This window comes from Corvus hawaiiensis, chromosome 11 (genome assembly GCF_020740725.1).
Source record: "Corvus hawaiiensis isolate bCorHaw1 chromosome 11, bCorHaw1.pri.cur, whole genome shotgun sequence".
NCBI classification, from domain to species: Eukaryota; Metazoa; Chordata; class Aves; order Passeriformes; family Corvidae; genus Corvus; species Corvus hawaiiensis.
The window spans coordinates 15,737,412-15,760,583 of NC_063223.1; the positions used below are offsets into that span (position 1 = coordinate 15,737,412).

Below are 23,172 nucleotides of genomic sequence, written 5' to 3' on the forward strand. Positions count from 1 at the left end.
CCATAAACCCCCACCAGCAGCAAAGCAAGCGAAGCTCCCTCAGCCGCAATCCCCGCAGGTCGCGTCTGCTGGAGCAGTGCATTCCCCGGTTGTTCCTTTCCCCAAATACGAGGAGGAAAAAGGCCCTTTGCATGTGCAGAAACAGACCCTAAAAGAAGAGCGTGTAGTGGTAAATCCAGTTCCCTTAAGGAATATGTTTCCGTGGGAAAAGCTTTGTTAGTTTCTTGATGGAAGAAACTTACAGTCCAAGCCTTGGCTTCGTGGGTGACAGTGTTAAGGGCTGTGTGTGAAAGTAACTCCACATCTCCTCAGTGCCTTGAAAGAAGCCTTTTCACTACTGTTATTTTTGTTTGGAAGCTCAGTGTAAAATGGCTTTCAAAGGCATCAAGGTGAGTTAGCATTTTCACTTTTCCTAGAGCAATCTGGGAGGAAGGAGAGGCTTTCAGTCCAGTGACTGAGGGGAACGTAATTTCTTCTTCCAAAGGCTTATTGAGCTAAGGGCAGTCCCTGGGGATTGATTGTCCAGCTCAGGTTGAAACTACATGTTTGAACTTATTATACTCGTTATCCTCTTTCTTGTGGTTTGGCAGCATTTGGAGGAGACCCATCTTGCCACCTCTTGTCCTGTGGGTGGTTCTTCAACTCCTCTGATCTACTGGTAGTCAAATTCTGGTGATGGTAGTGTGAGATCCATTGTCCATGCTGGTCCCTCCTGCTGTTCCTTGCCTGATCTGAAGGCTGTAGAAAGGTGTGGGCCATATTCTTAGCAGCCAAATACCAAAAGAACACATTCAACCGTTTTAGAATGTCAAATATATGTGATACTTAGAGAATTATCTATTTAGCATGTGTGTTTTTGTATAAGCATGCTCAAGGTGATATTTTTCTTTTGCTTTAGAAAGATGATTCTTACTGACCTTTGAAGGATGACTAAGAAAAAAGAGTGGGTTGTTCACCCCTCAAAGAGGGTGAGGCAACCAGCCTGTGTATCACTTCCAAAGACAACGTATGTTCTCCCACCTGTATCTCTTAGACTGTTTTTATGTTTTTATGCACTATGATATACTTGTTATCATCTGTTTGATTTAGTTTTTAATGCCTGGGATATATATATAGATGGAGAATCTTAGTAGATCCACCTAGGAAATATTACTGTGATACTGATTTTTTTTAATAAAATTTTTTATAATGTGACCCCTCTTATCTGTGATATTATATTTGTTTGGTTTGGGATTGTGTTAAAATATTTTTCTGATTTAAGTCTTAGGTTTTTGAATGATCTCATGTACTTAGCAATGATGAGCTTGCCTCAATTTATTTATACTTTGCAACACTAACACTAGATTATATTTTCTACTAAGTCCTGGCAAGAGGATAAGAGCTATTTGAAAGTAAAATGACTTTATGATTTCTTTGAGGGTCGTAGTTGGTCAAAGGAGAACTCAGAAACTAGATTCTGAAAATTAACTGTGTAGTGCTGCTTCTTCTGAGTGATACTTTCACATTAAGAAAATACAAAGGCATATCAGTAGAAACATCAGTTAAATCTTTTTCTGGAGCATTTTGTTCTTAATTAGTCACTTATTAAAGATGTAAAGTATTTTATAAAAAGAAACAGTCTTTTACAATCTTTTTGAAATTGAGTGAGATGGATTTATGTTGGTTTGTTATTGCTTGTATGCAAGATTTTAAAAAAAAGCCAACCTGTTTCCTTGGAAAACAGCAGTTGATTATTTGTGGAGGTCCAAGGAAACTTGTAAGTGTGGATATCCAATGTTTGTATAAGAAAACATAGATGTCTGATGAATTAGCATTGTGGAATTTAAATTTTGTTGTTGTTTTCTTGGCTGTTGCTCTCAGGGTGTTTTATGATTTATTTAGTGATACTGGCTTTTGGATTGCCAGCTTTGGAATATCTTAAGTAGCCAGGTTTTGTTTTGGAATGATGGCAACAATTAGGAACAGCAGCCACATCTCCTTTCAGAGACAGTCTGTCAGGTGCTGAGCTCTGCCAAAGGAGAGAGGAGGAGCAAAGATGTTTTAGCACTTCTCTGGATAAGGCTCTGTTACTGTTACCCCATTTCTGTTCACAGAAACCTGCAATTCCTTCATGGTAGCAGAAAAGTGCAGTTTGCAATGAACAGGTTATGTGTTGGCAGAGTTGTATGTCACTATAATCCCTTTACTTTAAAATGAGAATAATGAGGGAGGTGTGTAGAATTGAATTTCTGTGCTTTTAAGAAAACAGAAGGAACGTGTCTAAGAATTTGGGGTGTATGTCAGAGTTTGAAGTTGTGATTGGATGTGTGGGAGTCTTTGACATTTTGGATGCTTAGCAAAGCTGGAGCTTCTTTGTGAAGCTTTATGATCAGGTTTTTGAAAGGTGATACTTGCTTTCTAGATTATTTTATTCTAAGACAGTCTTGCAGACTGGCATTCACTGGAAATGTTTTAGACTGGTTACCATGTGGCTTCCTTAATAACCAATGTACTTTTTATTTAATTTAACTACCCCCCTTTCAGCAAATACTGTTTGTTTTTTTTTTAATGTTTCCCACTGTTTGTCCTGCTTGTTGTCCTATTCCTCTAACTGAAGTCACAGTGCAGATGTAGAATCTAGCAGATAAATTCTTCAAAATTTGAGAATTGAGAGATTTTTTCAAAGTGGTTTAACTCTAAAATCTATCTCATTGTGTGAGAAATGTCATGGGACATTGAATGGAGTAAAAGGATTGATGAAAATCATACATATAAATTTTTATTGTGTAGGTATGTGTGAAAATGATGTGCTGTAGTTTCTGGGAGTATGGTGGAGTTGGGGTGGGAAGTCACTGGAGAAAAAGCACTGTCTGTAATGATTGCTCAGTTGGATATAATGTGCAATTTATTTTGAAGGAAGTGAAAGAAATGTAACAAAAGTCTCTGCCATTTCTGAATTTAGTCCAAAAGTGCATTTTGCACAGAGCATTGGTAATGTGTGGAGCAGTTTCCTGCTAAGTGAATAGTTCAGATCACTTAGAATGCTGACTAATGGGACATAATCTTCTCCATACTCTGAGAGGTTTACAGAACACATCTTGGTCATTTCATTCCAATTCCTTTTGGAGGTTTGATATATCTGTACTTGTGGTTACACCATTCGGTATGTGTTTGGATTCTTTCATTGCAAGACTTGGAGGCCATAGCACCTGAATTCTCAGGAACTCATTTTTCTTTGTCAAATATGAGTTGTCTCCTGTTGGAAATTTTGTTGATGCTCCTTCAGTTTTCAATGTTATCTAAACACTTTTCATGGTCAGTAAAATTAATTTACTGGTAATCTGCTAAGGTATATATTATCTCTTGGCACATGCAGTGTCTGAATTATTTAATTGCTTTATAAAACAGCTCAGGCCTGTGATTTCTGTGATGGTAAGGATTTTGACTTAAACAGTTTTCTGTAGTGCGTTCTTTTCCTTAAAATATATTGCTGAAATACAGTTTTTACCACTTATGTTCTTTGAACGCTTCAGATAAGTGGACAAATATGACCTGGTAAATAAAGCACAGTTCTTTTTTTTTGACCTATGTCCAATAATAGTGGTAGAAATGGGTACTCTCAGGGGCTTCTCTGGAAGACAGTTTGCTGTGTAAAGCAAGTTTATTTTTGATGGCAGAGTATTGGCAGTCATGATGTACCTCGGCTTTCATTTATAGAGCTCATTTGAAATCTGCTCAAACCATTTCTTTTTCCTTAAGGAAGCAGTTACAATAACATCTGTCATCAACATCAAATGTTAAGTCAGATGCCTGTGAGGACTTAGAAATTGCACTTGTGAACTGGTGTGGTTGTGCTTAGCTGAGTGTGAGCCCAAAGGGGGCAGATTGGGCTCTGCTGTGAAATTAAGAGCCGGCCACCAAGTGCTTGGGGGAACTCTTCAACTCTTTTGGTGAATAAATAAATAAAAAGGCAATTCCTGAAGTGCAATGTCTTCTAATGGTTCCAGGATGCTGATTCTATGATGAAACTAATCTGCTAAATCACTTGCATCACTTACAGAGCCTGTAAGTTCCTTGGACAACTTTGATCTGAAGTGGCTGAAGCACAGCCAGTTTTTCTTTGGCATGGTACTGAAACATGTGCATGCTCTTGTATCTGAGCAAAGAGAACAGGAGAGATATTCTACAGGTTTTTGGATTGTGATGGCTTCAAAGCATGCTGAATGCACAAATATGCTCCTTGTTTTGCAGTTTGAGTAGGCATATTACTATTGTTGAATCAAATAAGTGTAAGATGCAGAGTGGATATTTAGGCTTGCTAAATATCCCAATATTTAAGTATTCTAAGAAACTGCTGGAGGCTACACAGGTAGTCTTAAAAGCTGATCCTATGATTGTTTTGTTGCTTTTTTTAATGAGAATGGAAGCTTTGTAGCGAAAAAGAAAAATAATAACTATCTTGCAACTATATAAGCCTGTGTTTAATAACATTAATGAGAGTAGCCTTAGTGAATTCAATTGAAAATACTCTAGTGTGTGGGAGTATCTCTGTTGGTTTCTCAAACATTAAGAGTTATAAATGCATCTTAAAATTGAAAGGATGAGATTAATGTAAATGACAGAATATTCTTAAGCATACTTAATGTGAAAATAGACAACTTTACAGGTCAAACTACAGACTCAGTCAATTTCCTTTTACAGTATTTTCAGTTCTTAGGTTATCCTACTAAAATGAATGTGGTCTTTAATATGCATTTATATATATTACCACCTGAACTGCCTTATGTTTCAAAAAATTGGTATGAATGCTGACAATGTAGATGAATGATAGAACAAGTCTGGTCTTCCAGTTTTTTCCTGGAAAACCTTCAGATTTTCTTAACTTGTGCTTATTTTTAAGATCTACCTTCTCCGAGGTTATTCAGTCTATAACTGTGTTTCTGTTAACTATATTTAGTCATTCAAGTTAGGTAAATGTTGACAAAAGCAAAGTATAACTGTGCTAATAATTAGGCATAACTTTCAAGTAATCCTGAAGAATGTTACATTCTTTTACATTTTAATGTTTTTCCCCAAAGGAGACTATTTTAGTAAAAATTCAAGACACATGAGTGTTGTTGTTCTTTAACAGCTATTAAATGAAAAGTACTGTTTGCCTGGTTTACCATGTGCCTTAGAATAATCCTCCACAAAATACTGGAGTTTGTAAATGCAGGCTTGCATTGATAAATGAGAATTGTTATTGAGAAGGAAATAAAAGACATGATTAACAATGGCAGGATGGAAGGCATGATGAATACAGACTAGGATGCAGAAATTTAGCACATGAGATACCTGCAAAGACTGAAATAGGAAGTATTTCTCCAGAAGACCAAAAGCTTGCCAGGTCTTTACAAGTATCTGTGTATCCTGAGAAGGTCATTATGGTGCAGGGAAGTTGACAGCTAAAAAGCCTGAAGAGGTACAAGCAGTGTTTTGGAATTTGTGTTTCTATCCCTTGTTGCTTGTGATTCACACCATCCATCCTCCCACCCACCAATAAAAAATAGGATCCCAGTGTTAAGAGTTGCAGAGAGCAGATGGGCAGCAAAACAATGACACAGTGAGCGTGGGACTGGGAACTTCAGGCAGTTACAGCTGAGGTGTTGTTTTACCCTGCACCTCTGAAACCCTTTGCACCACTGTTGGTGCTTGTGCTTTATACTTTAACCAAAAGGTAACACTAAACATCCCTGCTTCTGTGGAGTGGCTGTTCAGTCAGAAGGGACTGGAGAGTGAGAAATGCTCAGCACTGGAAGGTAACTTGTACAGACTGTACGTGGTTGTGTCTGCCCAGATTTGGCAGATAGGCTGCCCTATGGCTTTTTATAAAGATACAGTGTGTTCTCTGGCATAACAATTAAAATTAGATGTGATGATTCTGCCTTTGCTTGGCTATAGAAGTCTTTTTTTTTTTTTTTTTTTTTTTTTTTTTTTTTTAGTGTTCCATTTTCAGGTCTTTAATATTTTACGCAACATCAGAAAAATAAAATGAAACAAATTTGGAATTTCTCGCCTCCCTTAAGCATCTTAGAAACCCCAGGAAGACTTGTCACATTCAGGACTGCAGGAAAGAATTATTTTAATGGAAGTGTTAGAGATAAAGCATTAAGAATTGGAGTTTGAGCAACAAAGAGACCTAACTTAAAAGTTAGAAAATAATGGAGGTGTCAGTTGGTGGAGTTTAAATATTATTTACATTATTTAAAGCCTATTTCTAACTATTATGTTTTAAAACAGTTATGTCTTGAACATTGTAATAAACAGTAAAATGCTTTGAAAGAAATGTACCTCTCTTGAACACTAGCCTTGTTTTAAACCCATGAAACCTGGATGAAAGAGTTAGAAAGGTGTTGTTGACTCTTCACTTAACTACATTTGAGAGTAATATAATTGACTCTCCTGGTAATGGTGTCAGAACTGCTTGCTTTTCAAGATTTTTAATACGGCATTTTGAGCAAATATTTCAATTGGTGGAGTATTCTGATTGCATGACAAGTATTAATTGCTGTCACTGCACCTGACAGCATTAGAATGCCTGACAACTTTATTTTCCATTTATGTCATTAGATGCATATTGAGCAGCCACTCCTACTTTTGCCTTCATATTTTCTTCTGTGTGAAAGAGAAATGAAAGGCAGGCAGGCCTGGTGAACTGTTGAACTATGAAGTGATAAATGCCAGTTCTTCCATTTAGCATTGATGGGAGTTCAGGGACATGACCAGCTTGCAAGATTAAAGGAGACTTTGGAACTAACTTTATTTACAACTACATATGTGCAAATTTTATGCCAAGCTACAAGAGAGGGGATAAACGAATGTCTGTTAACTAGTAAAAATAAATGTATTGTGCAGACTGTAGTAAAACTTAAATTTACATAAGAAACGCAGTTTCAGGACACTGTAAGGAACCTAAATGAAAATGTTGCTTTTGTAGTCATATGCTCTTTGTTTTTCAAACTTTTGTAAGGAATAGCGGAGTAGCAGGAAGAAATGGATTCTTTTCTTTTTAGGATTAAAAAAAGGTGGGGGAGAAATAATTTGGTCAGCCTGGTAAATAGGAAAAGGGAGTACTTTGTCCTTTTAATAAAAACAATGCTGGCCTTGTACTAATCCCATATGAAGAGCATTGTGTTTGTTATTTTATTTTACTTTATGAAAAGAAGACATGCCAGGCTGCTCAGATTAATGAAGAAAGGAAGGATACTCTACAACAGATTTGGGTTCTCTGTATCTATTTTGTATCAGCTTGCTGCCTTTTTTTTTCTTTTACATCAGCATAGATAATAAAAAACCTGTGAAGAAAAGAATATTGTCTGCTGTGAGGCTGTATTGTGCCACTAGGAAAGCAGTAGAAAACCTAGGTAATCCAAAAGAAAGGGCTAGAAATATTTCTGGCTCTTGGTCACTACTTTTAATATGCATATACTCCTGCTCTTCTGTGTACAGAGATGTTTTTGTTGTAAGAGTATTTAAAAGATGTTATCAAAATAAAGAAATCATTATTGTTTGCCAGGACATGTTTGTCTTATTTCTGTGAATCTCCTGCCTTTTGTGGTGTCTCAAAATGCAGTCCTGGTGAAGAAAATAGGAGCATTGTGTTCTACATCACTTCTTTTTTTCTATTTTGCTTCTTTTGGTTTATATGTGGGGAGCTGTATAGTACTAGACAGTTTTAGGCAGTTTGGATTTAGATTGATCATTTCTGCCACTTACCTGTCACCATATATTGTTTGGGGAGGTGAACTCTAAGGAAGGGGTTTCCTTAAAGCCTTCGGTACTTTTACAAATGTTTGAGCTCTTGGCTCAATGTTAATATTGGCAAGTAGTTGTGCAAAGCTATTAAGTATCTGGCTAATACCCAAACTTCCTGCTGACTAGGTGATTCAGGCCACAGGAGGGGACACTAAAAGCCTAAATCATCCCTCAGCATGTAAGAGTGTGTAACGAGTGAAAATCAGAACTTACAGGGTGTTGTGTACACAGTATTTCAAGGAAACTCTAATTATGTAAAATGTAGAAGTAAGGATTTGGAAACTAAATTGAGTGAGAGCTTCTATTAGCATCATATTAGAATCCTATGCTCCCAAGTTTCTATAAAAATAGAAAGCTAAAACACAAATAAAATGCATTGTCAGACTTCAGTGATGGTGGGTAATGCAAACCCATGATGTTGCTGTCTGCAGAGTGCAGGTGATCAGATGGGGCAGGAATGTGGAAAATAAGGCAAGCTGAAAGTTGGAACAGGCATGAGGAGGGACTTTGGCATGAAATGGATTGTATCAGGTTTGCTGGGGTTTTTAAGGCTGATGAGAGCATGAGGGAAAGTGTACAGTGCCTGCCCTCCTGCCTCCAGCTGAGAATGCTTGCTTAATTTTCTGGATCCTAAAAGGATCTGTATAAAATACAGCTTTGTTTGCAATACAGGATATTAAACTCATGATTATAGTGGTTAATTTTACATTATGTGCATTAAACGGTATTTCTTTAAAATAAGAAAATACTGAGCCAAGCAGGTGATCATCTGGGTTTTTTTTCCTAGTACTAAGCTGAATTGGGTTTTAAAACTCAGCTCTTGTAGGAAAATGTGTGGGTCTGCAGTCTGTCCCTACCAGAGTGAAGGAATCTGGGTGACTTTTTTTCTCAGAGAAGGTTTTAAGAGGATATGACCTTTGTGAGCTCCGTTGTGGCTATTGCAACACTTACAGCTTGGGTTAAAAAGTTATTACTTGAGAGTATTAATATTCATTTCCTCCTGTCCAATTAAAATAATAATATAAAACAAATTTATCTTTCAAAATAGTCGTTTATATCTCACCTGTCCACTCTAAGTTCAACTAGAATGGCTCTGTCAGCTGGTTCTGTGGGAAGATGGGATTTCTCCTTTCTTTTTCTCCAGGCAGTAGATGATGATCTGTGTGGCAGTTGTTGAGGTCCTGAGGCTGATATTGCTTCTTCATGTCTCCAATTCCTGATTTGTGGAGACACACAGTAAGTCTTCCTGAAGCTAGGAAGGCTCCATGTATAAGCAGTAAAGAGCAGAAAATGATGTAGGTGCTTTTCTCCCCTCCTTCATAGAGCAATGGTGTCTGGCTTCTAATGTGTCTGAGACATTTCACAGCCATAAAGGAAGACTCCAGTTTTATCCTTAAGAAGTACATGCATTGAGAAAGCATATTTTCATGTGCTTGCCTTTTTCTGGGGTGTTTGCAGGAAAGCCAGTCTGTATAATTCAGGCTGTAGAAGGAAACAAACTGCAAATGAAGATGGAGAAACCCTACGAATTTTTTAAGTCAGCGTTTTCAGCTTTTGGTCTGTAAGCTGTCCTTAATAGCCCACTAAAGTAAGAAAAATTGAGCATATCATCAGTGTGTTTGCACTTGCTACATAGAGGTCTCTGTTTTGCTTAGAATATTTCTAGGGGGAAAGTAAAAGAAAAAAAAATTGAAAATGCTGTGGAGGTAATAACGCTTCTTTGGTTGGTGGTGTTTTGCTTCTCTTTTCCTGTTGGTTTCAGAATTTTTACAAGCTTATGGAAGTTAAAATGTTAAATCAGCGTTTGAACATTAGTAAAGAAGTTCAGTGAGAAGTTAGCCTGCCTTTGGATAAGGAATGAGGATCCCTTTTTCAGTAGAGCTCAATGGTGAGGACTGGAGTGCTAAGCAAGATAAAAGCGTTCTCTGATTTGAGATAAGAACTTCCAAAACTTCACACAAGTTGAGAAAAGAAAGACCACAATGAATAAGCTCTAAAAGGCAAAACAAGTACCTAAAAATACATAGCAGAGACATAAGCAGAAGACTAAGCAGGTTATTAAGTAACTCTAAGCAAGAAACATAAATTATGTATTTATCAGACTGTGGCAATGAGAAGGAACAACAGGATGGATGTGATATAAGATACAATATTCTGTACCTCTAGTTCTGAGGATCAACAAATTTATACCAAACTCTACCACCTGTGTATCATATCTGCTGTATCTAAAAATATTTTATTGTGTGCAGTTTAAATTGATACTGGCAGTTTCTGCTAGCAGTATTGTTTTTTCACTAGGCCAGAGTGTTGTGTTTTTTGTGAAGCTTTGGTTTGTTTTGTGTTTTTTTGAGTGAGTGGGAGGGTGGGGGTGAATTCTGTCAATTTAAAAGATGAGTTGTTGCTTTTGTTCAGGGTCTGCCAGGAGCCAGTGGAAGGAAAATGATCTTCAGCTCTGGTCTCATGGGAGATTTGTCTTTGAAGGGAGCTATGGAACTATTTCAGGCAGCTGGAAAGATGCAAGGATGGATTTTTCAGAGGGCTTGATGAGTTATTTGGCCAGAGGATGGCTGGCGCTTGAGATTTAGGATAAGAAGTCACATTGTCCCAGTTACCACGATGAGAAATTTTTTGTTTAGTTGGTCAATGTGTTGAAGTTGAGATGCCAGAAAAGCTGCACAAGTTCTTGGTGGAACAAGCTGTGGGTCATCTCTTGAATGCTGCATGACAGCTGAAACGAGGGGCAGATTTGGACAGAGATGTCAAAATGCCAAAACTTGAAAATGTACATCAACAAGATGTGGTTCCTTTATATCTGTGTGCCTTGGGGATGAATTCTGGAGGCTTATTTAAGAGGGTAGTTCTTAAAGTCAATAATAAATATTTTTCTTTATATAAATTTCATGTTGTTAGTCATTTAAGTCCATTAATATACCAGCTAAGGTATGTTTTTGGGCCTCTGTTGTTCATTGCAACTTAGTTTAGCAAGATTTAACTCCAAGTCTTTTAGCAAGGAAGAAATTAGAAGTTTTATTTTGATTGAAATTAGTTTGAAAATGCGTTTTTAACTCATCTTCCTAAATATAAAATGTGTAGTAGATTTTATTTTTGAAGTTATTGCACTGGGAAGTTGTTTTTTTTCTGATATATGGTGATTACTTGTAAGTTTATTTTCCAAGATGAAAATTTAATTTTATAATACATTTTTTTTTCCTCAGGTCTGTCTTTGGAGGAATACCAGATTTTGCCTACTGGAAGAATGCAGTGAAACTGCCAATATTTCTAGCCGGAATTATAAATTTAATATTCAACTTTAGTGTTACTAGTTTCTTACTAAATAGTACCTCAAAGTAGAAAAAAATGTATGGAAGTGCAAGAACAATCAGCAACTTGGAAGGAAGTCCCTCCAGGTCTCCCCGCCTGCCGAGGTCCCCTCGCCTGGGCCACAGGCGAACCAGCAGCGGGGGAGGAGGGACGGGGAAGACGTTATCCATGGAGAACATCCAGTCCCTTAACGCAGCCTATGCAACATCTGGACCAATGTACCTGAGTGACCACGAGGGTGTAGCTTCTACTACTTTCCCAAAGGGCACAATGACTCTTGGAAGGGCTACAAATCGAGCTGTGTATGGTGGCCGAGTCACAGCCATGGGGAGCAGCCCCAATATTGCTTCTGCTGGACTGTCACACACTGATGTCCTTTCTTACACCGACCAGCATGGAGGGCTGACCACATCCTCACACCACCACCACCACCAGGTTCCTTCCATGCTGAGACAGGTTAGAGATAGCACCATGTTAGACCTGCAGGCTCAGCTTAAGGATCTACAGAGGGAGAATGACCTTCTCAGAAAAGAACTAGACATTAAGGACAGCAAGCTGGGGTCCTCTATGAACAGCATCAAAACTTTCTGGAGTCCTGAGCTAAAGAAAGAGAGAGTATTGAGGAAAGAAGAAGCAGCCAGAATGTCAGTTCTTAAAGAACAAATGAGAGTTTCCCATGAAGAAAATCAGGTAAGTAATTATGAGAGTTTCTTCGTGTTGTTTTACAAACAAGCACGTGATGTTTTGCTTTTAATACTGTATCCAATACTGGCACAAGTTTGACATTTGCCACAAGAATTGTCTGTCTTGACATATCTGCTTCTGGCTGCTAAACTGTAGGAAAGCACACTAATAAGCATCCAAATGCAGGTTATAATTTCCTTTGTGCAGCATCCCTTCACATTTTAGATGGGGAAAATAATTGTTGTTACCCTTTCTCTTATTTTTGAAACTTTCTCTGGGGCTTTTTTTTGCAAAAGCTGTCTAAATATATGTGGCCACATTTTCTGAAGAGGTAAAGGAGCTGCCTTTGAAAAAGTATAAATAAACACCCAGAGGCATATTTTATTTAAGCTGTACAGGGATTTAACAGTTTTAAAGATAAAAAGATAAATTCTCATATTCAATTTTCTGTACTTCTCCATTACAGAACAGAGTGAAAGTTTTCAGTAATATTTCATAGACTTGTGTTGTAGAAAATGAGTATCTTGTAAATACGTATTTCAAATACTTCTATTCAAGATGTAACATTATTTTTCTGAAGTTTTAAAAAGATTCAAATATTTTAATCTGTAAAGTCAAACTTTGAGACTTTGCTATATAAAATATATACAGCTATATATAAAAAGCTACATGAAACAGCAGCACAGAGTAGATAAAAAAAATTCTCCTTCCTTTTTCCACACACTTTTTGGCTTCTCATCTTATTTTAAAGCTGCTCCTTTTTAGACCATCTGTTAACTTTCCCCAGACAAAAACACAGTTCTGTGTTTCTCTCACTTCCAGATTCCAAATCTAAACTTCTTTGCTGGCAGGCAGCAACAACCGAGATTTTTAATTTACTTCTGAGTTTGTGATCAATTAGTGCTCCTCAGCAAACTTTCCACCTTTTAGGCATGTCATGAACCTAAATATCTACAGAGCTAGCAAGTCTGTTACCAGCTACTTCAGTGGAAAACTGACAGGGTTGTCATCAAAAATTCAGTACAATTAATTAATAAATTACTTCCTTTTATGACTTTTGTATCCAGGCTGACAGTAGTAGTTACTGATTATCTACTTATAGCAGGGGCACTAGGATGCTGCTAGAACCAATATTATCAGAAAGATGCATGGTGGAGGTTCTGTTTTCCAGAAGCTTTGTTGGTTAGATATTTTAATGGTGTATTTAGTGTCACTTTAGTAGGAGGAATATTCTAATGTACTCATGTATTTATTATGGAAGTGTCACATTAATATCTTACACTGACATTTGGAATCTGAATCTGGTATTTAGAGACTTCGTCACATACCAATGAGGTTGTGTTTTGGTTTTTTCCCCTAAAAGCTAGTTTTCCTTATCTTGAGGGGAAAGTAAACTAGTAACTCAGTTTTGAGTCAATTTTTTTGACAAATGGTCTTATTTTCTTATAACAGCAAACCTGATAACAAGAATATATTTTGCCTTATGTGTATATTTAACATGAATCCTGACTCTATAATACAATAACACAAAGATTGAGTAGCTCAGTATTCCATTGCTAACAGTGTCCAAACATTCACAGAATAGGCCAAGTATACAGTGATACCTCCACAGAGTATTCCTTATGATCCAGCTGCTGTTTTTGTGCTTAATAACTCAGTGGACCTCAAATTCAGCCAGTTACTTTTGGACCTATTTAAAATGCCAGGGTCCACAGGCTAATCTTACAGCCTGACACCCGCAAAGAACCACTGCTTTTCATTTGGTTTTGCACTGGACTTTGGCTGCTTTTGCCAGGATTTCCTGTTTCTTGTACTGAAAGAAGCAATAAGTAATTGCTATCTGGTGCCAGTCTCAGTGCCACTTAGAACTTTACAGTGCCATCTTCACATCCCTTCCTCAGCTCTTTTCCAGTCAGAAGAATCTTACCATGTGTGATAATTCCTTGTGAAAGAGTGACATGATGCTTTTCAGACCTATTACATGTTTGGGGTTGTTTTTTCTTTGAGGTGAGGAGACCAAAACAGCTTATGTTTTTGAAAAGATGTAAAATGAGTTGTGTTGGTGTTGTACTGTTTGCCCTTTAATTCTGTCTCTCTCACAGGAATTCCCAACAATTAGTTTGTTCTTTCCAGTGTTGGATGCCTTTATTTTTGCTGCTACTGAGTGCTAAGTTAATATCTTAATGGAAATATTTATTATAGCTGAAAATCTCACTCCTGATTCTAACCAGTTTCGATCCCAGCTTGCTATGCTTAAAGTTGGGATTGTTTTCACTTGCATTCCACTTTTATCTCACTGAATTTCATCTGCCAGCCTTTGATAATTGGCTTAGTCTTATAAAGTTCTTCTTTGCATTTGGTTTTTGTCTTTACTGCTCTGAATAACCAAATATCATGAGGAAAATTAGTCACTTACTGATCACCCTGTTCTCTGGGTTACTCAGGAAGTGTCAGTCAGCACAAAGCTCAGCCACAGGTTCCAGCAAAACTCCACAGGGACTTTATGTTGGTTTTAGGAGTCAACCATGTGTTTCTGCTATTTCCTCTCTTGTAATCAAATATTTGTGTATAAAAGTACCCATCCTCTTATCTAATTGCTGCTTACTTTTCTTGTAAGCGTTTGGAGAGGAGCCTTTCGGAAGGAATGGCTTTGGAAGCCCAAGCTGGCTGTGTCAGCTTGTCTGTCACTCTTACTTATCCAGAGGGCTATTGATTCTTTCAAACAACTAATTTAAATTGGAATTATCAAAAAGCTGAAATTTTAAGAACAAAAAAAATGATGTGCTCTATCACATCTATGCTAAGAGTGGTCAGTCTATCATTGTGTGTCTGAGGTTTACTGGCATGTAAAACTTTTTTGAAAACAGAGTTGTTTCATACTGAAACACTAAAAAGTGTTTTCACATTGGCTGTCCATGATGAAAGTGATCCTGACTGGATTCCTGAGTCTCCTAGTAAACTCCAGGAGGCTGGAAAAGGGCAAATATATGTGCCTACCAGGGGAAAAAAGTGACATGAGAGAAGGAGTGAAATATGTTTGATATTTTTGTTGTGGTTTCTGAAAAAATATTGCAGGAACCAAAGAAAGTTATTTGTAAATGGTGTTTTTTTCAGTCGTTAGCTATTTCTAAATATAGGGGGAAAAATAAAAAATACACTAGCACCCAATATAGATTTGTCAAAAATAATATCAAAGAAGTCTGATTTTCTTGGATGACAGGAAAACCCACCTTATGCATAAAGGAAAAGCAGCAACATATCGATGTTGGGAAAATGGTTGTCTCAAAAGATTTCTCTCATATCTCAAAAGGAAGCATATGAGAGGAAATTGTTTATCTGGAGAACTATCTGATTGGAAGCCTGTGTCAAAATGTAATTATCCATGATTCATGGTGAAATTGGAAAGATTTCCAGTAGGATCTGGTAGGGATCTTTCATGTGCTTGAGGCTTTCATCAGTGTCCTGAAGGATGGATATGTGTTATGCATCCTGATAATGTCAAGCTTGGGAAGGCTTAAAAACATCTGGGAAAATAGGATAATGAAAATAAATATGCCAAATAGGTGAAATAGTAGGATCTGTTTCGACAGGAAAATTCATCAAATTAAAACTTTTGGAAGTGCAAGAAACCCATGAGGATGTTTATGGACAGTAACTTGGACATTCCCGGTTTTCTTTTGGAAGTTATTTTATTTCTGAAAGTGTATGCTTTCAGCACCTGTTCTTTGATATCACAGCCCACATTTAGTTGTCTTGTCTTTCTGTTCTTCATATTCTTTGTGATATTTTCTCACAGCATAACTGGAATTTTTATATATATGGGCAGGAAGTACTCTACATGTTTTTAACTATTTAAAGTGGTTCTTATCTTGGAATAATCCATTGGCAGTGTCTCAAACAGAGTTTCTGCCTTTTCCCCACTTAGGTAGGTATTTATTCCCTCTAATCTGTCTTGAATAGAAGATTCTAATAATGTGTAATGTACAGAAGAGTTAGTGTAGAAGGTTTTGGTGGAGAGCAGAAGGCCATGAGGTGGGAAGTGCTGGGAAGACACAAGACATTATTCAGCAATATTCATTTCCAGGATTGTTGCCTGTCTGTCAGAAGAAGAGGGAGAAATAATTTATTGGTTTAGATTAGCTGCTTCTAATACAATTTAACGTTTATCAGTTGATATGCTGCTTTTATGACATTGCAAAAACGGAATCACTGTGACTTTTTAAAAATGCATACTAAGCACTGTTGCACAAAATAAAGCCCCTTTTAAAACCTACTTAAAAATGTCATCATTTAATGCTACATAATTAATACAAAATGGACACTGTGTGCAATGAACAGTGGCTCTTTTTCAGATGACATGGTTTTATGTTGTTGGAAATAAATGGGTGAGCCATGATCCTTTTTTTCCCTTACAGAAAACCAGGTGATTTTAATTGACTTAATGTGTTCTTTGAAAACATGTCACAAATTTCAATCTCTTGAAGTTTAGTTCCTGTCCTGATACTGCAGGAATTTGCTTCTCATTAATGAGTTGAAGAGAGGATAAAAAGGATAGTGAGCAGTTCCTCTGAGGGCTATAGTTTTGAATACAAAATTTTCTTGAAATAGTTTCCCAGAATAACTTTCGTCTATCTGTAGCAATATGATTAACTCAGATGCTGCAATTACAGAATAGAGCTGATAAAATAATCAGTAGAGAAGGGAATGTGTATTCATGAATTCAGAACTGAGAGTAGCTACTTGGTGTTATTTCACGTGCTCTTAATTTTCACTTTGATTCATGACAAGTATCTAAATAGAACCATAAAAGAAAATATACTAACAAATATTCTGAAATGGTGTTTCCCTTCTTGTTACTAATTAAACTATATTCCTAATAAAACTTTGATTAGGCTAAGGTATACATTATTAGTATGTATTTAGTGTGAGTTCATAGATTGGTATTGTCTTCCTTAATGTGTCAAAGTATGCACTTGATTACTGGTTGGAAAGGAGACCTCCCATTGTTCCTAAATACCAGATGGGGTCAGAGGAGGATTCTTTTTGGGGTATAAATACTTTTCAGCCCATCTTATTGTGTAAATGTGTGAAACAGCAGGGATTTTGAAGTTTATTGTGAATATTAATGAAGTGCACGGTTGCATGAATGAAAGCTAGGAAGCTGAGGAATGGCAAAGTTCTGCTTGTGGTTTACTATTCTACCTGAGGTATGTTTTCACATGAATAATCTTAAAAAAAAAATTAAAATTGGATGTATTTTTACTTAATGAGTCTCTTCAAGAAAAAACTACTTTTAATGTCAAATTTTAATATAGTATTTACAACAAGTGCAAGTTTCTTAAGGTATTTTAGAATGATTCTGTAAAGCCTGTGGGTTCATCACATTCACCTTATTTTCTGTTTTTCACTGTACCATTGTTTCCTGCTTTCTTCAGCTTTTTTCAGCTGCATGCATACATGTTGATTTTAACTTTATTTTGCATGTTTCCACTGTTTTCTTCATTTAAACTCATGTACATTGATGGCAATTTAGGTAAGTGCAAAATATTTCTTCTTTGCTTTGTTTATTAAATGCGACAAAGTGCTTAAGCTTTTAACCACACAGAATAGATCAAACATTCATTATCTGAATAGGAAAGTAGAATGAAGTCAGTGGATTTTTTAGAATTATATTGATAGTAATAATGTCTGTGAAATGGGAAGAGGCCGAAACAGCAGGACTGTCCTGCTGAGGAGGGGTGGTGTGTAGTTGGTGAGAAACAGTGAATAAACTGTGGCAGAAGGGTGTGTGTTGCCTTTGGTTGTTGTTACTGATGAGGAGGAAAGGCTCCTGGCTCTGGTATGGAGTAGAATTTGGTAAGGAAGGGGGGTCATGATACTACAGATAACCAAGGAAATTTTGAGGGAGTAATAACCCAAAAGTGCTCGAGGGTGAATGAGGGAATGTAGTTGCTTTTAACCTTTATTTTTCCTCTGTCTCAAAAAGCTTGGTAAGTACTGAGCTAGAAAAAGGAATAATAGGAATATGACCCTGTAAGTGTGCAAGTACTTGTTTTGTCTTGGCTGAAGCTTTTTGGTGGTGCTCTGCTTCAGACAGCAGCATTCATATATACATTAAACAGTAGAAACTAATAGTTTAAGCTGTATGAAAACTGTATCACATGTTAGTGGTAAAGTGGAAAGGATAGTAATAAGATATACCCTTTTGCACGTTTTTGAGGTATGAGAGATCTGAGGAAAGTAAAATTTGATTTTATGTTCTGTTGCCCCCAGTATTTAAAAAAGATAAGGACCATGAATTGTAGTCTTTAGGATGGACTGTGCGTAATAGATGAAAGAGTACTATTTTTATATTTAGAACAAAAAGTACTTTATTCATCATGTTGGAAACTGAAAGTTATTGAACATTGCAAAATACCCACTTTATTTTAAATGCAGGATATAAGTCATTATCCGTTATCCAGTGCCAAAGTGCTAGCATGAAATTTAATTTGCATCTTGAAGTCTTAGAATGAGTGTCAGTGAGTGTTCTTCATGAAGAAGAATAAACAAGACCAGTAATATTTTGAGAAGGTGGATTGACTCTCTAGCAGAAACAGCATTGCAATGAAAGGTGTTTGGAGCTGTGTGAGGCTCTATGACTTGAAACTGAACTCATCAGCTTTGAACATAGTCACATCCTTAGCTGATGTTTGATGGTTCATCCCAAAATACTACAAAAGCTGCTGCTGTTCCTGTTGTGCATTTTTTTTGTCCTGTAATGGTGGTGATCATCTTAAAATAGAAGTATCACATGAGGAGTTTTCTGAAAGGCTGTAGGTTTATTATTTATTTTTTGAGCTGATATTTCAGCTGAATTTAGTAATTTCATCCTGTTTGTTAAACTTCCCGTGCAACTTCAGATGGATACTGCATTCTCTGATCCCCAATCTGATGGACTTTGTTCTGTTGTTCAGCAGTGATTGTTGTGTTGCTGGGTGGGTAAAACCCTTTAACAGAAGCCAGGATTCTGACAGGGTCTCAGAGAAGACCACTTCAAAAAAATGTAGATCTAGCAGGATATTAGTTGGGATAGAACTACCTTTAAGTTCCCCTTGCGTTATGCTTGTAGCCCTGCTTGAAGGTGTTCCTTCAGTACCTACTGCTAAGCCACACCTGCTGCTTTTTGCCCCTTCCTGCTTAAATTAGGGAAGTCCAGATTCAGTTCTATCCTAGTAGGTACTTTATGCTGTCAGAATGACTTAAGGAAATTAGGAGAGAGATAATTGTATATAAACAATTTGGAATTTTGTTAGGATTGGGTGGTATAGGATACATCACATTAATAGTAGACTGTTTCATAATACAGGAGTTTGTTTTGAAATCAAGTTTTACAGAACATAAATGAAGTCTCCTGGAGATGTTAATTAAACCTTTAATCTCATCAATAATAGTTTCTCACAGGTATCATAGATGGTATATTGAATGTTATCCTCAGTGAATTTCTTTGCACTGATTGTGATGGAGCCAGTAGTTTACAGAGTGGTTTTTTTAAAGTATATTTTTATTTCTCTGTTAGGTTCTCTGAAGGTTTCCTTCCTTGAGGTCTTAGACTTAATCTGAAAAAAATGCTGGAAATGACTTTTCAGAATTTTCCATCATCCAAAGTGGAAGAGAGAAAAGGAAGGAAGTACTGAAGAAAAATGAGTCATTTCTTTCTCATTTTACGTTTTTAGTCCTTATTAGTAAGATTTCAGACGTTTTCCGTTCTTTTGGTCCTTTCATCTTGTATTTTCTGACAGTTGTCCCCAATCATGTAACAGGCAGTTGATAATGCCATATTCTATTAGCCTGCAGTACAGAACTCCATCCTCTGGGCTGTTTCTGAGAAACACAACCCTTTTGGCTGTGCTGCAAAGCATTATATTTATTTATTTTATATATGTATATAATTTAAAGATAAACTTGCATGGCACTTCCTAACCTTTCTCTTTTCTGTTATGTGGCTGAATTCATAAGATGCATTTCAGATTGTTGTCAGGGTAAGGGCAATGTTGTGATGGTGACTTAACCTGTTGGTCATTGATTGAATTTTCTTCTGAGTTTTTGCATGTCTGGGGGTTATGCTTGGTTGATGTCATGCAGGATCATATTTGGACTGCTTGTCATTTGCTCTGTTGAAGGTGTCTGGCATTCCTGACTGTGGAACTGTGTATTCCCTGGTGCCAGTGTGTCACTTGTTAAAGCTGTCAGCTGCAAGACAGTACTTGTTGCTTGAATTTATTGCTGGAATATCTGTCATCTGAGTTGATAAAGAAACTAGGATTCAGGAGCCTTTGGTGTTCTTTATAAAGGGTAACTTTGGTTCAAGCTGGATTGCTTGTGACAGGAGCAAATAAGTCTTTTGAATCTAGTAATTTTAGACTATTTGGCCTCTGGTATGGGGAAAATCATATCTACTTTTTGAATTTCCTTAAGCTTCTGCTACAGTATAGTTATTGCTCTTACTCTTGGTGTTGGAAGATGATATAAAAAGCTAAAAAAGTACATGTTAAAAGAAGGCAGTAGATTTCAGGTGAAGTACTCTTTGTACCCTGAAGGAAAAGGAATAAATGATGGTTCTGCCAAAAGGAAAATCCTGAGGCAAATCCATGTAAATATTTCAGTGCTAGAGACTCAGAGAATGCTAAGGTCTTGTAAGGTCTGTATTCCAGTCTTATCTATAATTGAGTGAGAAGGTGGGGTCTCATCACATGACATTTCTGTAGCAGAAAAGCAAAGGTCAACAGAACCTAGAGGAAAAGCATAACATGTTGGGATGCAGCTTCAGAAGAGCAGCAAACCCTAAAACAAGGCCTGCTTTTTGAACTCACTCAAGTTTTAGTTGACTTACATTAATTGTATGCAGTACAAGTCTCACTGCAAAGCCTGCATTTGAATTGAAAGAATCACAGAGGCAGGGAGTTGTGCTTTGAAAATTAGATCTTTCCTACGTATTTTGATTTGAACTGTGTAAACTGACGTATAGCTTCTGCAATTTGTAGGTAGAAAGCCTAAAAGAAGAGTCCTGTTAGTGTGAACTTTGTCTTGTATGGACATTACCCTTAACTATGTACCTGGAGTTAAAGTGTTGTGGTCTTAACTAATTCAGTGAAGAAATGCCTGAACATTGTGGTATAATATTCCTTCTGGATACTCTAGAAGGTGGAGGTGAACTAGTGGGTTATATTTAGATCTTGATATACTAAAGCATTAAAAAACGTTTCACTCCAAACTTGGAATACCACTGTTTGCAATCAACATATCTGTAATGAAAGCCAGCTGTTCTATTGATGTGTACATGTAATTATGCACATGTGTACATTGAAAAATTATACATAGGTTGGGATATTCAGAATTTTTTGCATTCAGTGATCACCAGGTTTCTTATCTGAGTGACAGAAACCAAGCTGTATCTTGAGGGGAAATAAAAATTCCCAGTTACCCTTTATTTGGAAGCCAAAAGTCTTTCCACATCATTCTGAAAATATACCTACTTGTCAGCCCAGCTCTCTGGGCTATGGAGTATGTATTACCTGTGGAAAAACTATTAAGGTTTATACCGAGTTTGATGTTAACATGAATACATTTAGGTACACATTATATTATATTGTCTTTTTTATAGCTATTGTAAAAAATCCAAAATGAACCCGTAATCCTTTAGTATTTCTAATAATTAATACTGTAATAAAATTACAACATATCACTGGAACAATACTACGATATTCTGGAAACCTGAAGTTCTTCCTAAAAAATTGTGCTCAGACATTGGGTTGTATGGTAGTGTAAGTTTTGCTAGCAAGAGAGATTTGACATGATTTTTCTTCATTGGTTAACAATCACTGCTTACTACATCACCCTCTGGTGGATAAAATTTATTTTACTTTTACATTATTGTTATTTTAGTGTATTTATTTTTCTATTTATAACATATAACTTGTATATTCTTAGTTTTTTGAAATATGGGAATGAATGAGCTGCATAATTGTGTATGAATGATCTGGTACTTTCCATACACTTGAGAGATATTTTTGTCTTCAGATTCCCTAGTGCAGTAAAAGAAGGGAGGAGAGAACTAAAGAGTAGAAAACACAGAAGTTGCTTAAGAAAGCAAAACCAGGCATTCTTCATCCTGTCAGGCAGCTCGTCCCCTGAAGAGGGAGAACTGTCAGGCTGAGAATTGGAGCAATTAGACAAGAACACTCGTGATAGGCTTTTCCACCTGAATACACTGTGCTGTCCTGGCTTCCGGACTGCAGAATTAACAAGCACTGCCAGTCAGGCAAAGTCCAAGAAAAAAATATTTGTATGTAATGTTTTAGAGAAGAGATTTTTATCTTAAAGAAGTACACAGGTGTAACAATAAAACATGAATTGAAGGTACCTGTAATTCTATGTTAAATAGGTAGGGCGATGTCCTTTTCAGGCCTTGCATTGCCTCACTGTGTAGAGAAGTGGTGCCTTGATGGCTAAACAGAATCAAATACTGGAGGAAAGATTATGTGAATTTACAAGAAAACAAAATTATCTTTAGGAGTATATTTTTCATACTTTTTTCACCTAAGAGTTCTCCTGTTTTTCATGTCACAGTGGTGTCATAAGAAAGTGGTAACTTGATACAGTTGGAAACTGTATTTGAAAACCAAATTTTGTTCCAAAATTTTTCTAAATGTTCATTTCCCAGCTGTGTCCAGTTAGGTTGTTTCCAAATATGTGAGGCAGAATCTATGCTTTATTTGATATTCCAAAATCTTGATTCAATGATAACTTGGGGATATATATATTAAAAAAATTAATGCCATATTTATTAGCTTTAATATTTATGGCAAATTGTTACACAGTGTTGTATTAATATTTCAGATATTTTAACACATCTTAATTAAAACCCACTCCAAAAAGTAGAGAAGTAGTTTGGATAGAGGAAGACACCTTTGCTTCACACCAAATTGGTCCCAACCTCTATTAATATTTTTTACAGGTGCCTTTCCCCTCACCTTTCTCCCCACCAGTCTTCTTTCTCTGCATTTGCTGTACATATCTGCCAGTTCTGGAGACTGGCATTCTTGTCCAGCTGGCTGGATTATTCCGGGGTTCCTTTTTCAGTCCTCTTGTAGGTGTTAGATAAGTGAAAATTTTTGAAACTGGGAATTGTATTACATGTGTTTTTAAAACTAGTCCCATTGTGTGTGAAATTTCTATCTTTATATTCTGATGAAGGCTTACCCTTAATAGGTCTCAGGGCATTCTTTTACCATTTGAACATCCATTAGGAATGGGTTATTCAGCTTGTGGAATTCTGTTTAAGAGAGTATTTCAATTATATTTCATTTGTCTCAAGTTCTACTCCTTGTGAGCTGTGACTGTGTTTTAATATCC

At 36.6% G+C, this 23,172-nt stretch overlaps 1 protein-coding gene across 17 annotated transcripts in view; it reads left to right on the forward strand.

Annotated features, from left to right (window-relative positions):
• ERC2 (ELKS/RAB6-interacting/CAST family member 2) overlaps nt 1-23,172 on the forward strand; it is a 431,283-nt gene that overhangs the window by 14,608 nt on the left and 393,503 nt on the right. For all 17 annotated transcript variants that reach the window (XR_007206019.1, XR_007206020.1, XR_007206031.1 and 14 more), the window contains one exon: nt 10,989-11,784. Coding sequence is in view for 1 of the 17 variants with exons in the window: in XM_048315313.1 (XP_048171270.1) it covers nt 11,131-11,784 (654 nt within the window). In the remaining 16 variants the exon portion in view is untranslated. The remainder of the gene's footprint in view (nt 1-10,988; nt 11,785-23,172) is intronic.